Raw genomic sequence first — 15747 nt, 5'->3', positions numbered from 1 at the left:
TCTAGTATAGTAACCGAACAATGGGCCATAAGAGACAGATTGGCCTTAACTTATGATGTTGGCATTTTCAACCTCATAATGGAAGTAGATGGCTAACCTATATTCACTTTGATCAAGGATGGTTCTAAACAAACTAAAGATTCAGTTTAATGATCTCTTATTAGCAGTTCCTAATAACTAATAAACTAAGATGCATGGACATTTCATTTGGGGTATCATATATGTGTTGTATTTGTATTATAACAGTGTCATATTTATCATATTATGTTATAATTTTTTAAAAATTGCTCGTGTTATCATATCATCTAGTAGATAATAACTAAAACTATGCGGGTGCAGCTCCAGGGCCGCCGCACCCGCATAGTTTTAGTTTTTTTTTTTTTTTTTTTTTTCGCGCCAACTCACAACGATTCATATCGAATTGGGCCGATTCAGGCCGAATTTTATTGTATCAGCCGATTGTCGAAACAGGTTGAAAAGGGCTGAAACCGGCTATGAATCAGGTCGAAATTCTAGTAAAAATAAAAATTAAAAAAAAAAATTATGCAAAACTCATCGTTTTGAACTTTGAAGCACTCTGCCTACTGCCTCTCTCGTTATCTCACTCTCCATCTCCCCTCTCTCACTCATTAACCCACGGCCACTCGCTCAGAAATCAGAATCTCTCCTTTGCCTCACTGCCCAAGCTCACTCTCCATCTCTTGGTCTCAATCTCTCCATCTCTCAGTCTTAATCTCTCCATCATGGAATGTTTTAGTTTCAAACTTATGGGTTGTAATCTAATTTATAAATATTATGTTTTAGTTATTATCTACTATTTCTCTTAAATTGGTATACGTTTATAAATGAAAAAAAAAGTATGCTTAGCAATATATAGAAAATATAAATAAAAATATTTTTAATAAATTTTTAATCACTGTACCCTGCTGCACCTGCATCCTACTTTTTCAAAAATTGCCGAATCTCGCACCCGTGCTTCATTGCGTATCATATATCATACTCGTACCAGTACCCGTGTCCATGCATTCTAGCTAAATAAGTAAGTTTAGCTCGTGCAACCTCATACACTTTCACAAAAAATACAACCCTATTACTTGTTAACAAAGAAATCTGTGCATGTACGTTGGATGTTTCCTTTATGTTATGAACTTATGTTTTGAATCTCCCTCCTCTGTTGTAAGCCAATATTGCTGGGATACTAGAGGTATTGTAGTCTATGTCGTTCTACTTTGTACTTGATTTTTCTTAATTTCATGCACCCTTCAACCAAAAGAAAAGAAGAAAATTATTTGTGAAAACAGTATGTTTTTAGAGATTGTTGAAATGGTGTTGAAACTTCAAACCAGTAGAAAACTTTTTGAGATTCGCTTATTTTGCTGAAACTGAAAACTTTTTGTTGAAAGTACTGTAGATAAAAGTAAAAGTTAGCTGAAATAGTACAGTAAGACTCATAAATAGTAGCAAAAATAAGTTTAATAGTAAAATAAGTTGGTTTTTTAATTTTTTCCAAATGGACAATATGTATTCGTTTGGATCCACGACAAGTTTTTATGTTTGCTTTTTCTGCCTTCTTTTTTTTTTCCCCAGCGCGTGAAAAGTAACATCACATGGATTCACTGTGCACGAGACAAAATGCACTGTTCACGGGTCCTACAATACTATTCACACATTTAAAAATTATTTTACTACATTATTTTCAGTTTTCAGTTTCAGTAAAAATAAGTTATATCCAAATGGACCCTATATGTTTATAAGCTTACTCTTCTATTCTCTCCTAAGGAATTGTTTTCCGAAAACACATAAAAACACTCCCCCAACTTGCACAATATTATGCCACTATTTGTTGACATTTCAAAGGAAAACACTTCTATGCAACGTTAAATAATAATTGGTCAGAAAGAAAAAAAAAAAAAATTCCGAATAAATCTATCTATAATAATTTTTTTTTTCTCACTGGGGGTATACGTACGGTTTTCCATAAGTTATACTTTTTTTTTTTCTTTTAGTCGAATATCCATAAGGTTATACAGCTAGTTAGGATGTTATATATGTTTCTAAAGAAACTATATTCACATTCTTCCAAAATTCATAAAATAGAGACTATATGAGTCTACTTTGGTAGATAGAGCAAAAAAAAGAAAAAAGAAAATGTAGAAAGAACTAAAACACTTAAGAATGGCCGAGTAGGATAACCACGGTTGAATCAACCACTGCTCTTCAGCAATTTGAGACGCTGCACAGACCGGATGAAAGTCCTGCCAACCCAAAATTTCCGGGAGTTAATAAAAAGTACATGCCAGGAACAATAAATAAACTATGATTAACTGTGTTCTTCCAGTTTGATGACAGCAGTAAGAAAAGGGTCATAATTATCCACCAGTCTTTGTCTCTTTATTTATTTATAATTTATGTAATAACTTTAATTCGAAATTACTATTCAATGACACCTGCGTGAATCTTAAGTACGTTCGTAGTATTAATTACAATTTATGAATTTATTTGCCATTCAAATTAAAGGCTACAGAACTTTTTTATATACACCCCCCTAAGATTTTAGTTAATTGCAAAAACACCCTCAAAGTTTTAATTCTTCCTTTCAACTTCGTAAGGTTTTTATATCAACTAAATTGACCTTTGAGATTAACTTCCATTAACTCTTATGAATGGTAAAATCACGTAATAAGTGATACAAATTAGTTCTTGAGTCTTCTTGCTGTAGTTATGCCATTTTTTCATCTATAAGAGTTGACGAAAACTAGTTTCTATGGTCAATTTGACAGGATGGAAACCTCAAGGAATTATACAGGAGAATTGAAATCCCTATTTTTGTGACTGACCCAAACAATTTAAAGTAAAATTTTAAAATTGAAACAAATTATATCATATCAAGAGGGTCATAGGTTCAAGTCTTCTAGTGATTCATGAGATTGGTTCAAGTTTTTTAGCTAATACCTTGAACCCACCCTCCAGAGATTTTTCCATATAAGTACTAGGTATGTGTGGAATAGATGNGGACTCATATAGACCCACTATTTTTGTTCCACCATTTATAACTCGCTATGAAGATAAGTTATGAAAAGAGTTTTAAAAATAATTATGGTAATAAACTTTCTCTCAGACTAGGAGGGTCATTAATTCTTTGTTTTTCAATAGAAGAAAGTCAAGAAACTCATTTAAGGACTATGCTAAAAGTCCGTTTGAGTTATGGGTTAATTTCTTTTTTGTCGCTGGTAGTCAATTGATGAAATGACTTATGAGTCATTTGCTTTGAACATTTGTAAAGACTTCAAATATAAGACAATTTACAATTACTCCTACTTAATACCCTATTAATAATTAATTAACAAACATATTACAATCATGAAATATTTATTGATTCTTGGATCATCATCAATTTATGGAAGATCTTACCTTAGTATGATCATAAATTGACTTTAATATCAACTCAACTTTCCATGCAGCCCAACAAAGCGGATCCAACAAAGCGCATCCATTACGTGAATATCCGCTTTGTTGGGCTTAGTAATGGCTCACTGTTCCCCTAATTTTTTTTTTTTTGGGTTTGGAAACTCATGAGTGGGACATTGAGAAAAACTTAAAAGTAGAGTGCAACAGTGCCTTTTTCACTTTTTGTAATTCCTTTTCGGGCCTTACACCACAATCTTACATTATTGCCTCGTAAATTTTTAAAAATTTTTTTAAAAAAAATCTAAAATCCTAATTAGAATTAGTGGTCAAAAGATGTCTGTTTTCTTTGGCATAAGTTTGGGTTTAGAATGATTTGTTCTTTGGCCTATGGACAATATTGACGTATATAAGATTAGGTAATAAATCAATATATTAGAATTCAGAAGAAAAAAAAATCAATATTAGAAAGTGGCTAGTTTTCTTTCTCCTAATAAAATCAAAATTACAATAGTACTAAATAAAATAGACGTACCAATAATAGTATTCTTAGCGGTGGCCATGTTTGTAGCTCTAACCCACTCAAAGAAAAAAAAGGAAAGTAATATAAGTATATAACTCTAACGATTCACATAACAATATAATAGCTCTTACTAAAATAATCACCTTCCCTTCTTTTTACCCAAAAAATAAAAACAGTGGAAATTTATGAGGCCTGTTTGGGAAAGAATTTTAATACAATTTTTTGTTTCAAAAACTAGAAAATGGTGGGTCTCACATTTATATCTATTGTTTGGTTGATGTTTTCTAAATACCGTTTTTAGAAAATTGTTTTCTATATTTTTAGATGATGTTTTCAAGATACATAAAGCCTTATTGGTAGGATGATTTTTATTTTTGTTTTCAAAACAATATAAATACAATTTTCAACAAATTGAACTTGAAACTAGTTTTCACATAATAATTTTTATATTTTACGTGTTTGGCTCCTACTTTTAAGTTCAATTTTCAAAATACTAAAAACTAAAAATAATTGTTTGGGAGACAATTTCTATTTTTGAGATTTAAAAATATATATATATATATATATATTTACAAAAAGTAATGTGTAGAATCTGTATATTACTTTTTTTGTGTGAATAATGATAAGAGAATAGAGCTCATCATGTTTTATTTTTTATTATTTATTTTTTATAATGATAAGTTTCAAATTTGAAGGGTAGGAAATTCTTTTTGTGACAAAGATAAACTCCTTAATTTAAGAGATAAAAAAGTTTGGACAGATATGTGAGGTACATTGTTTTTAATTTATTTACAACTATGTCGTAAAAAATTTTTTCTCTACTTTTAAGTTTTTCTCAATGTACCACTCATGAGTTTCCAAACCCAAAAAAAAAAAAATTAGGGGAACAGTGAGCCATTACTAAGCCCAACAAAGCGGATATTCACGTAATGGATGCGCTTTGTTGGATCCGCTTTGTTGGGCTGCATGGAAAGTTGAGTTGATATTAAAGTCAATTTATGATCATACTAAGGTAAGATCTTCCATAAATTGATGATGATCCAAGAATCAATAAATATTTCATGATTGTAATATGTTTGTTAATTAATTATTAATAGGGTATTAAGTAGGAGTAATTGTAAATTGTCTTATATTTGAAGTCTTTACAAATGTTCAAAGCAAATGACTCATAAGTCATTTCATCAATTGACTACCAGCGACAAAAAAGAAATTAACCCATAACTCAAACGGACTTTTAGCATAGTCCTTAAATGAGTTTCTTGACTTTCTTCTATTGAAAAACAAAGAATTAATGACCCTCCTAGTCTGAGAGAAAGTTTATTACCATAATTATTTTTAAAACTCTTTTCATAACTTATCTTCATAGCGAGTTATAAATGGTGGAACAAAAATAGTGGGTCTATATGAGTCCACAATTTCGTCACTTACAAATCGTCCCGTAGACAAATTGTAATAAAGTTGTGAAAATAATTGTGGTAAACTTACTCTTAGGAATTAAGAGGACCGGGTTATCATTAATTCATAATAAAAATAGTAGAGAGAGAGAGAGAGAGAGAGAGAGAGGGGTAGTACATGTGGAATTGCAGACATCTAGTAGGGGAGAAAAAAAATTCTTAAGAAGAGAGAGCAACAATTGAGAGGAAAGAAAAGCCGTAGCTGTAGAAATAGGAAATATCTAGTAGTAGGAGGTTAAAAGTTTTGGGGGAGGGCCATAAAATATTTCAAAAGGGAGGGAGATAGAAAATTTTTGAGAAGCAGATGAAATTTTTTGAGAGCCAGTAAGAGGGGATATTTCGGAAATTTTTTTAATTGAGCATGTTATTAAGCGAAGGAATAGGAATTCATACCTTTAAAATTAAAAGTTTTAATAAGGAATTACTATTCTTCATTTTAAGGAATAACTATTTATAATGAATAATTATTCCTTGTAATAAAAATTTTACCAAACAACCGTATAACTAAACTATAAGATTAAGTATTACATTACAGTATCTATTATAAGAGTAAGTTTATTACCATAATTATTTTTATAACTTTTTTCACAACTTATTTTCATGGCGAGTTATAAATAGTGGAACAAAAATAATAGGCCCACATGAGTTCATAATTTCACCACTCATAAATTGTCATGTAGACAAGTTGTGACAAAATTGTAAAAATAATTGTGGTACTGGACTTAGGAATTAAGAGGAGTATAGGTTATCATAAATTCATAATAAAAACATTGGACTTCAAACATAATAATTTTTTTTGCTGAGAAAAAAACTAGGACTTCAAAGATAATATTAATTATTCAATGTCATATAACCCACTTGATTATTATAAAAACATTGGCGCCGAGGGCCATGTGAATATGTGATGCGCACGAAAAAGAAGCAAGGTCAACTAGCACTCTGGCCGGACATGGACACTAACTGGAATATACGATGATCTCTTTTATTAATTAATTAAAGCTCACTAACGTTAAAACTTAAAACCTTTCCTAGTCAAATCGCCTCTCTACAGTAAACTAAGATACCACGAAACATAACCCAATTAATGACAAACACGTCACTCTCAACAGGACAAAAAAAAGACAAACAACAACAACAACAACATCGTAATCATCCACGCTTGACGCCTGTTTGATCTTCATTGGTTTGAATTACAAAAACCTTAGCAGTGCAACTGCAGAGAAACTTAGTGCTTCTCTACCGATTCATATCAACTCCGTTGTTCACTCTTCACTTCTCTCTTCCCCCGAATTTCTCTCATCTCTGTTTATCTCTCTCTCTCTCTCTCTCTCTCTCTATATCTTATACTAAGTTTAACACACATTCTCTATCTCTCTCTCTCTCTCTGTGTTTGTGTTTCTCTGTGTTTGTGTGGAGCTGGCGGGAATGCATTCAGGGCCAATCACTAGGCCGCTGCAGCTTCAAAAAGGTATATATATATATATATATATAAAAACAAAACAAAACCATTTTCAGTGCGTAATTTTCGGTACCCTTTTGGTATTTATTGAAGTATGGCTCGCATTTATGGTTGAACAATTTTACGTTTTGATTTTGTGTTTCCAAGTTTCAAATTCATTTCTTGTTTGTTCCAACCCCCAGTTTCCATTTGGGGGATTACATGTTGTAATAATTGTTAATAATGATTTTTTTTAAAAAAATTATTAGGCATTAAATACATCTTGATCAATGTTTGGGTACCTTCCAAAGATATTAAATTTATTTCTTTTTTTAATTTTAGAAATTGGATGCACATGCCTTGCACTTTGAGCTTAATTATCATACTTTAAGCCTATCAAAAAAAAAAAAAAACCATGCATTAAGCAATTTGTAACAAATTTGAGATCCATATGTTCAATTTTACGTTGAAATTGCTTGACACTCTTTTGAATAGAACCAATTCCAGCTTGTCATATTGGTTATCCAAATCACAGTGGTTCTTTTGTGTGTGTGTGTGTGTGTGTTACCGCCCGGGGGGGGGGGGTGTTTATTGAATTAAACCCCAGTTTATATGAATTCCAGGGACCGATACTGTTGGATTTTTATAATTACTATGAACAAAAAAATTCTATATTTAGTTTATGTGGAAATATATAATACTATAAGCTAAAGGCTTTTATGTTTCTTCCTAAACACTTTAAGCAAGGTTAGATTCTGAGTTAATTTAACATTTCCCATAGGAAGAGCCTGCATATTCTTTTATTTTAAAAGATAATTTTGATAATCATAAGAAGTTAAGAACCATTCACAATTTTATCTGGGGTTTAAACACATTGTTATTACCATTTTTTTTTTTTTTTTTTGGTTCTTGAAAATTGTTATTTTCCTAGCCAACAATGGTACTTTTTAGACTTCAAGCCATGTTGTCCTATTATTGCATGTGTGAGGCTTTGGCTGGATTGTCTTTTCACTTATGCAGCACTCTAAAGGAAGAACTTTGTTTAATCTCAAGGACAGAGAAAACTATTGCTAAAGAGAGAGTTTTATCCATAATGATATAAGGTCTTCAGTTTCTAGAAGTGTTGTGATGCTTTTTTTTTTCAAAAGAAAAATCCGCCAAAGCTTTAGTAATCATGTTAAGTCAAATATTTCCCTTTTTAATTAGTGGCATTTAATTGGTTGTTGCTTTGGATGCATTCTAGTTTTAGATATTAGGCAACATGTTATGGAAATTTATATAGCTCCTTTTGCTCCTGTCATTTATCATTACTTGGGTCGCTAAGAATCATCTCTGCATGAAAAGTTTGAGTTGATATTAAAGTTCAAGTAAATCTATGTAATACACTCTGCTCCTGTCCTGTATCATTACTTGGGTTGCTAAGAATCACCTCTGCATGGAAAGTTTGAGTTGATATTAAAGTTTTTGTAAATCTATGTAATACACTCTGCTCCTGTCCTGTATCATTACTTGGGTCGCTAAGAATCAGCTCTGCATGGAAAGTTTGAGTTGATATTAAAGTTCATGTAAATCCATGTAATACACTCTGCTCCTGTCCTGTATCATTACTTGGGTCACTAAGAATCAGCTCTGCATGGAAAGTTTGAGTTGATATTAAAGTTTGTGTAAATCTATGTAATACACTTTGCTCCTGTCCTGTATCATTACTTGGGTCGCTAAGAATCACCTCTGCATGGAAAGTTTGAGTTGATATTAAAGTTCATGTAATTCTATGTAATACATTTTGCTCCTGTCCTGTATCATTACTTGGGTCGCTAAGAATCACCTCTGCATGGAAAGTTTGAGTTGATATTAAAGTTCATGTAAATTTATTTAATACACTTAGTGAGTATGGCTATTGAAGGAGTGTCTTCTCCTTTTCCTCATCTTTTTGGTTTCTGGATTAATCAACTTGCATAAAATACATTGTTGTATTCAATAAAGTTCTTGTAAACCCCAGTACTTCTGAAGTTATATAACTACTATGAACAAAAAAAATTCAATATATATTATACGGAAATATATATGACCGTAAGCTAAAGGCTCTTATGTTTCATTTTAAACTCTTTAAGCAAGTTTAACATTTCCCATAAGAAGAGCTTGCCTATTCTTTTATTTTAAAGGATAATTTTGTTAATTATAATAACCATTGACAATTTTATCTGGGGTTTAAACACTTTGTTATTACAATTGTTTGTATTTGAAAATTGTTTCTTTCCTAGCCAACAATGGTATTTTTTATAATTTAAGCCATGTTTTCTTATTAAGGAATGGATAAGGATTTGGTAGGATTTGTCTTCTCTCTTAGGTAGCACTCTACTTTAGTGTCCTATAAGGGGTGCATGGCCACATATGTGCAATCCTCTGTACCCAAACATAAAGATGGGGATCAACTTCGAAGGATTCTTTGTTAATAAAATAGACAGCAAAATATTTCTTTGAGAGAGAGAGAGAGAGAGATAATCCATAATGATATGAGGTCTTCAGTTTCTAGAAATGTTTTGATGCTTTGAAAAAAAAAAAACCTTCCAAAGCTTTATTAACCATGTCAAGTCAAATATTTCCTTTTATACAGCTCTTTCTGCTTCTTTCTCATTACTTGGTTCGCTAAGAATCACATCCGCATAGAAATTTTGAGTTGATGTATGGCTATTGAAGGATTGTCTTCCTTTTACTCTTCTTTTTTGGTTTCAGGATTAATCAACTTGCATAAAATACTTTGTTGTATTCATGATTGAACTTCGATGTAGTCATGTATAATCTGATAGGATTGCTGCTTGTGTTTCAGGGGTAACTTTTTATCTCTTATGGAGATTATTCCTCACTGGTAATAAGCGGATCAAGTAGCTTGGTCACCATGAGTCAATCATATGGTTCAGGTTGGTTGGGAATAATACCTCATATTAATCTTTAATACAGCACTTATCTTTGCGGTTGTGAGGAGGAGATTGGAAGTTTGGTCTTTATGAGTATTTTTATTCAATTAATCTAAAAAAGGGATGGTTCTGATAATGCCAACTGTGCAATCGTCACTTTTGATAATTTGGATCATGATGTTAGAGATTCCCTTAACTCCGCCTGTGTTTGTACTTAGTGTCATGTATTTTGTTCACAGCCGGTCCCAAGCCCGGAAGGAGGGTTGTGATAGGTTGAGGGCTACCATAATGTTTAGTCACTATGAATGAATCAACTATTATGAATTGTAGAGACTTCCTTGAGTGGGATGTGTATAATCTCTTTTGATTTTATTAATGACGTCTTTTGATTTTTGTTGTATTTTGGTGTGTCTCATTAATAATCTCTTCATTTGTTATGATTACCTTTATTGTTTTTACATCTATTGGCAGTGATGTTTAGTGTAAGTAATGTTTCCAATGGTATATGCAATCATCTAATTCTGAAAAATTATCCTATTAACAATTGAGAGATACAACATGCTACAAATCTAATTCGAGAACAAAGGGTGCTGACATAATTATGAACTTTTATAAAAGTAATCATAATATTAAGTGCATAGGCTAGTAGGAAAGTATGACTGAAATTTGTCAAGATTAATATATTTTGACTATTAATGAAAAAAATCATGAATAACCTAGGTAAAGAAAGATTTAAGACTTTGCATACTTGGATGCAAGTTGAGAATAATTTAAACCGGTGACATGGAAAAGATTTTGTTTGTTATCTAATGCAGTTAGTCACAGGAAATAGGGTAGAGACTAGATTTAGATGAAAAAAATAACAATTAAAAATGAGCATTTTGTGTTTACCCTAATTTGCAGTTTGTAATTGCACAGACTTTCAGTTGGTACATAATTATATCATTGCCCATCTAGAATAATATGTTAAAGTCATAACACCAACACCACCTTCTATTGTATTGTTCAAGGCTGTGCCTTGATGTATTGAGTGCTGTCGTAAGGTGTTAGGTCAGTTAGAAGTTAAGATTTTCCTAGGTTGCTTTGTTTATCTGGCAGATCAGGTAGTCAGGATGAGATTGCTTCATGATCTCAGCATCCAATAAGTCTGCCATGTGCTCAATTGTTACTGATTAGAATAGACTTGTGATTAGTTAATAAACAGGTTTATATATATATATATATATATTAGTTAGTAGACAGTTAGGGGGTGTTAGTAACAAACTGTAAGTTATGACAGTTATACTCAAGCAGCCTTGCTTTAATAGAATCTCCTCAGTGTACAAAGAACTCGTAAAAAAATGATAATCAAGTTTCCTTCTTCTTTTTCTCTAAACTCTCTAATCCTTCTCTCTAATTCTTAGGAGGCTTGGCTACCTCAAATCAGCCATTTCTATACACAACCACACGCTTAACACTACCGTCTACACTAATCTCAAAATGCTCCTGACATAATAGGAGGCTTGCCAAGAGAAACTTTGGAACACTATCAATAATTCATAAGGAGTGCAAGGTTGAGAAGGATTTTCTTTGAATGGATAGTTCTAGCTTGCTGAACAGTGTGCATTCAGGTTGGTGTATTATTTTTGCAATCAATAAAGTCAAACAGGAACTTTCTAAAGTTAAAATAAGAATTGAATTATCTGTTCTCCGTGGGAAAGGGAAGAATCAATATAATGAATATCACTAATAAATTAATAGACCTCAGGTCATCAAAAATGAAACAGTCATTCGCTTCTGGTGGCAAAATTGTTTATTCATCTTCTCATGGGCAAGGAGATTTAGGATCTATCTAGATTCCCCAAAAATGAATGATATCATTAGATGAAGCTAAAGCTTCATATCACCATACTTGTTTAAGCATATATATTATAAAGAATAACCAAAATGTTTACCATTTCGTAGATGTTCCTGTTCAGCTTTGCTCTTAGAATGTCTGCTATTATATTTTCTCCCTTTTACAGTTATTTCATATATGTTAAACCCATATAAACCCAAAATTTGGAACCCTCGCCTTGGCTCTAGGGATATGGAAATAGGCTGGGGATGGACTTGATTTCAGGTTCCAGTCCTACCAACAAAATAACTATGCAAATTAAGTTGTATGTTATGCCAAACAAACATGCATGCTCATGCAAAAAAACAGAAAATGCATGCAGAGATACCAGAGGACCACTGGGTAGGGAGTGATGCATCTAAATATTGGTCAGCGGTTTACAGATTTCTGGATTGCCTATTACTAATAAATGAGAAAAAATGGTCTTCCTTGTAGACACAGGTCTCATTTAAATGAAAAGATGAGAGGCATTTTAAGTAATGTATTAATCGATTATTATTCTGTATACCAATTTCAAATGAAACACACAATGGCCAGTAAGCTTTATTCAGGATCTTAATCATTGGCTGTCTAGGATGCTGGAATATCAATTTGATGTAAATATTCGGTCCATCTTGGGGAAGGGATTACTTCTGCTTAGATGATTGAACATGATTGAGCTAAAAAGTTCATTCTGTAGGCATTTTCCTCTTTATTCACATTTCCTAATGCTGATTATAAACTCTAACATAGATGTTGTTTTTATACAGGTGACCAAGATTGGAAGAGCCTTGATTTTTCTTTTAGTTGAGTACTTCTTTTCCAAATTATTCCCCTTCAAAGCATGGCACCACGACCTCTCCGCCTCACCTACCGACGACCACCACCTAGGTTCCTTTTCATCATACTCCTGATACTTATTCCTGTTTGTATGGTTGGAATTTTCACTTACGGCCAGAAAATATCGTATTTTTTCCGACCACTTTGGGACAATCCTCCACCACCCTTCAAACGCCTTTCACACTATTATGCTGAAAATGTATCAATGGACCACCTTTGCCGCCTCCATGGCTGGTCTGTACGCTCTGAACCCCGCCGAGTTTATGATGCCATCATCTTCAGCAATGAGCTGGACATACTGGAGATCAGGTGGCGTGAGCTTCATTCCTTAGTCACAAAATTTGTCATCCTTGAGTCCAATACGACTTTCACCGGCATCCCCAAACCTCTCTTCTTTGCTTCAAATCAGGCCCGGTTTGCTTTTGCTGAGGGGAAGATTGTCCATGATGTATTCTCTGGCCGAATTGCAGCTCATGGATCACGTGAAGACCCATTTGCACTTGAGTCTAAGCAACGTGCTGCTATGAATAGATTACTTCGGCTTGCAGGGATATCCAGTGGTGACATTCTCATCATGTCAGATACCGATGAGATACCAAGCTCACATACTGTGAAACTACTGCAATGGTGTGATGGGATTCCACCAGTAATGCATCTTGAGTTCAGGCACTACATGTACTCATTCGAGTTCCCCGTGGACTACAGCAGCTGGCGTGCCACAGCCCACGTCTTTCACCCACGCACCCTTTATCGGCATTCACGCCAAACTGATCTAATATTGTCTGATGCAGGATGGCATTGTAGCTTCTGTTTTCGGCATATTCAGGAATTTGTGTTTAAGATGACTGCTTATAGCCATGCAGATCGTGTGAAGCGGAGGGATTTTTTAGACCATTCAAGAATCCAGAACCTCATTTGCCGGGGAGATGATCTCTTTGATATGCTACCTGAAGAATACACCTTTCAGGAGTTGTTTAAAAAGATGGGGCCAATCCCTAGTTCGTGTTCTGCAGTTCATCTTCCTGCTTACTTGATAGAGAATGCAGATAACTTTAGGTTCCTTCTCCCAGGAGGCTGTTTAAGATCGCCAGAATGAAAATTTTTGGCCAGCCCAAAAATAAAAGGATTAGAAAGTATAGTATGGAATATAAGGGTTCCACTGCTCTTTTTTTTTTTTTTTTTTTTTAAGTTCCCCGTGGACTACAGCAGCTGGCGTGCCACAGCCCACGTCTTTCACCCACGCACCCTTTATCGGCATTCACGCCAAACTGATCTAATATTGTCTGATGCAGGATGGCATTGTAGCTTCTGTTTTCGGCATATTCAGGAATTTGTGTTTAAGATGACTGCTTATAGCCATGCAGATCGTGTGAAGCGGAGGGATTTTTTAGACCATTCAAGAATCCAGAACCTCATTTGCCGGGGAGATGATCTCTTTGATATGCTACCTGAAGAATACACCTTTCAGGAGTTGTTTAAAAAGATGGGGCCAATCCCTAGTTCGTGTTCTGCAGTTCATCTTCCTGCTTACTTGATAGAGAATGCAGATAACTTTAGGTTCCTTCTCCCAGGAGGCTGTTTAAGATCGCCAGAATGAAAATTTTTGGCCAGCCCAAAAATAAAAGGATTAGAAAGTATAGTATGGAATATAAGGGTTCCACTGCTCTTTTTTTTTTTTTTTTTTTTTTCATAAAGAGTTTTCAGTGCCTGAAAGCTGCCAGAGATGTGAAAATTGTAGCGTTCACTCCTTTTTGTTGTGTTCTTATAAATGCTCTTTGATAATCTACCATTTTCCCAAACTTTAAGCTTGTTGAAAATTGTAAAGTTAATCATTTTTAAGTAATATTCAAGTAGTTTTTTTTTTTTTTTTTTTACAGGAATCACATCCTTTCAATTTCTTCAACAGAATCAACACTAAACTTGTGTGTGCTTATTTTATTAGGTATACTTTTCTGTAGTTTCACCTATTAATCTGTTCCTAACTCAAAATTTTCTTTGGTCTTTTCTCACAACATTATCAGTTTTTGCTCAGGTATGCTAATTGCTAAATGTCAAGGTTTTTGGCATAAGTGCATTTTGGATAACATCAGTGTTGCTTGAAATTGAAAGCTTATAAGCCCTTGCAGGTGAAAGAGAGACATTTTGAACGGCATGCACAATCCAAATCATCAATTGTGAAGAAGAAAATGACACACGACACCAGTTTTATTAGGCGATCTAAATGTATCCAGAATGCAATTACGCCTGACCCACCTGCTTTAAGGGAGCAAAATCTGTCTGAGCCAACAACATTGAATCTTACTCGAGCTAAACAACTAGTGTGAAAAAAAAAAAAAAAAGGAAGGGAAAAAAAAAAAAAGACTATTGTATCACAATTACTAGTAGGGCATGGTGGCATGCTCAACTGTCATTGATGACATGGTAAATGGTTAGTGGTCATTGAGGAATGCTATAGTTAAACTATTTTACAATATTTTTTTAAATTGTTATTATGGCAAATTTTTACTGTTTTTCATTTGGACCCAACACTATCATTACTCTTTTTTTTTAGGAACTTTCTTTTTTTTCTTTTTCTTTTTTTTTTCTTCTAGCGTTTAATAGATTTTTTTTTTTTTTTCAAAGAAATGTTGTATTGTGCAAAATTTGCAGACAAGTCAGCTTAGGATAGATCATAAATTTGGACCACCGACCGACCTTGATCTTCTGAGAATGGTTTGAGTGATCTTCTGAGTGTGGTTCGAGTGAAAGCATACCTGTCGAGACCATATCCGAGCTTTCCTCTCTTCATATTTCAATTAGCCTAGTTGTTTCTACCTTCTCCTTGAGCCTCTGACATTCGGATCTAGGTCATGCTTCTTCTAAATGGGTTCATCATTTAGCCTCTATTGGTCAATTAAGGCAGTTCAAATTAGACTCTTTTGATTTTATTCATTGCCAATTCCAATTTGGCAAACAAACCACTTTACCATTAAGTAATGGTGACTTTATTTCCATGGCTCCTTTTAATACTTGTACACTTTTTTTTTTTTTTTGGGAGAAACTGTACACTTTGTTATTTGAGGGGCTGCACCTACTGCCACTATGGGTGCTACTTGCTACTTCATTATATTTGTTGTTGACTTTTCTCATTAGACATGGACATTACAACATAGGTTGGATTTTCACATAGTTTATATATGTATAATGTATATAGCTTATCAAGACTTTTATGACATAGTTCACACTCAAATTTTCTTGTATGGTTGAAGAGTTCATTTATTTTGAAATCTTGCAACAAAATGGTATCTCAAATTATTTTACAACTTTTGCCACAATTC

At 33.4% G+C, this 15747-nt stretch overlaps 1 protein-coding gene and 1 long non-coding RNA gene across 3 annotated transcripts; both read left to right on the top strand.

Moving 5' to 3' along the window:
• The first annotated feature begins 6556 nt into the window (after positions 1-6556).
• Positions 6557-13610, top strand: LOC112012597 (uncharacterized). 2 transcript variants are annotated; one of them, XM_024044974.2, is made up of 4 exons: positions 6557-6850; positions 9648-9738; positions 11233-11345; positions 12361-13610. In XM_024044974.2, the coding sequence occupies exon 4, from the start codon at positions 12435-12437 to the stop codon at positions 13524-13526; it is 1092 nt and encodes a 363-aa protein (XP_023900742.1). In that variant the 5' UTR covers positions 6557-6850; positions 9648-9738; positions 11233-11345; positions 12361-12434; the 3' UTR covers positions 13527-13610. The 2 variants fall into 2 exon arrangements, with proteins under 2 accessions (XP_023900742.1, XP_023900740.1); XM_024044972.2 differs by lacking the exon at positions 11233-11345 and having other exon boundaries at positions 6558-6850; positions 12361-13609.
• Positions 13611-13623: 13 nt separating this feature from the next.
• On the top strand, positions 13624-14943 carry LOC136065809 (uncharacterized). Its single transcript, XR_010627405.1, has 2 exons — positions 13624-14372; positions 14463-14943. It is a non-coding gene; the product is annotated as an uncharacterized LOC136065809 (long non-coding RNA).
• The last annotated feature ends 804 nt before the right edge of the window (positions 14944-15747 follow it).

This window comes from Quercus suber, unplaced genomic scaffold (assembly GCF_002906115.3).
Source record: "Quercus suber isolate HL8 unplaced genomic scaffold, Cork oak 2.0 scaffold_28, whole genome shotgun sequence".
In the NCBI taxonomy this organism is placed as follows: domain Eukaryota; kingdom Viridiplantae; phylum Streptophyta; class Magnoliopsida; order Fagales; family Fagaceae; genus Quercus; species Quercus suber.
This window is presented reverse-complemented; position numbering and strand designations above follow the sequence as displayed.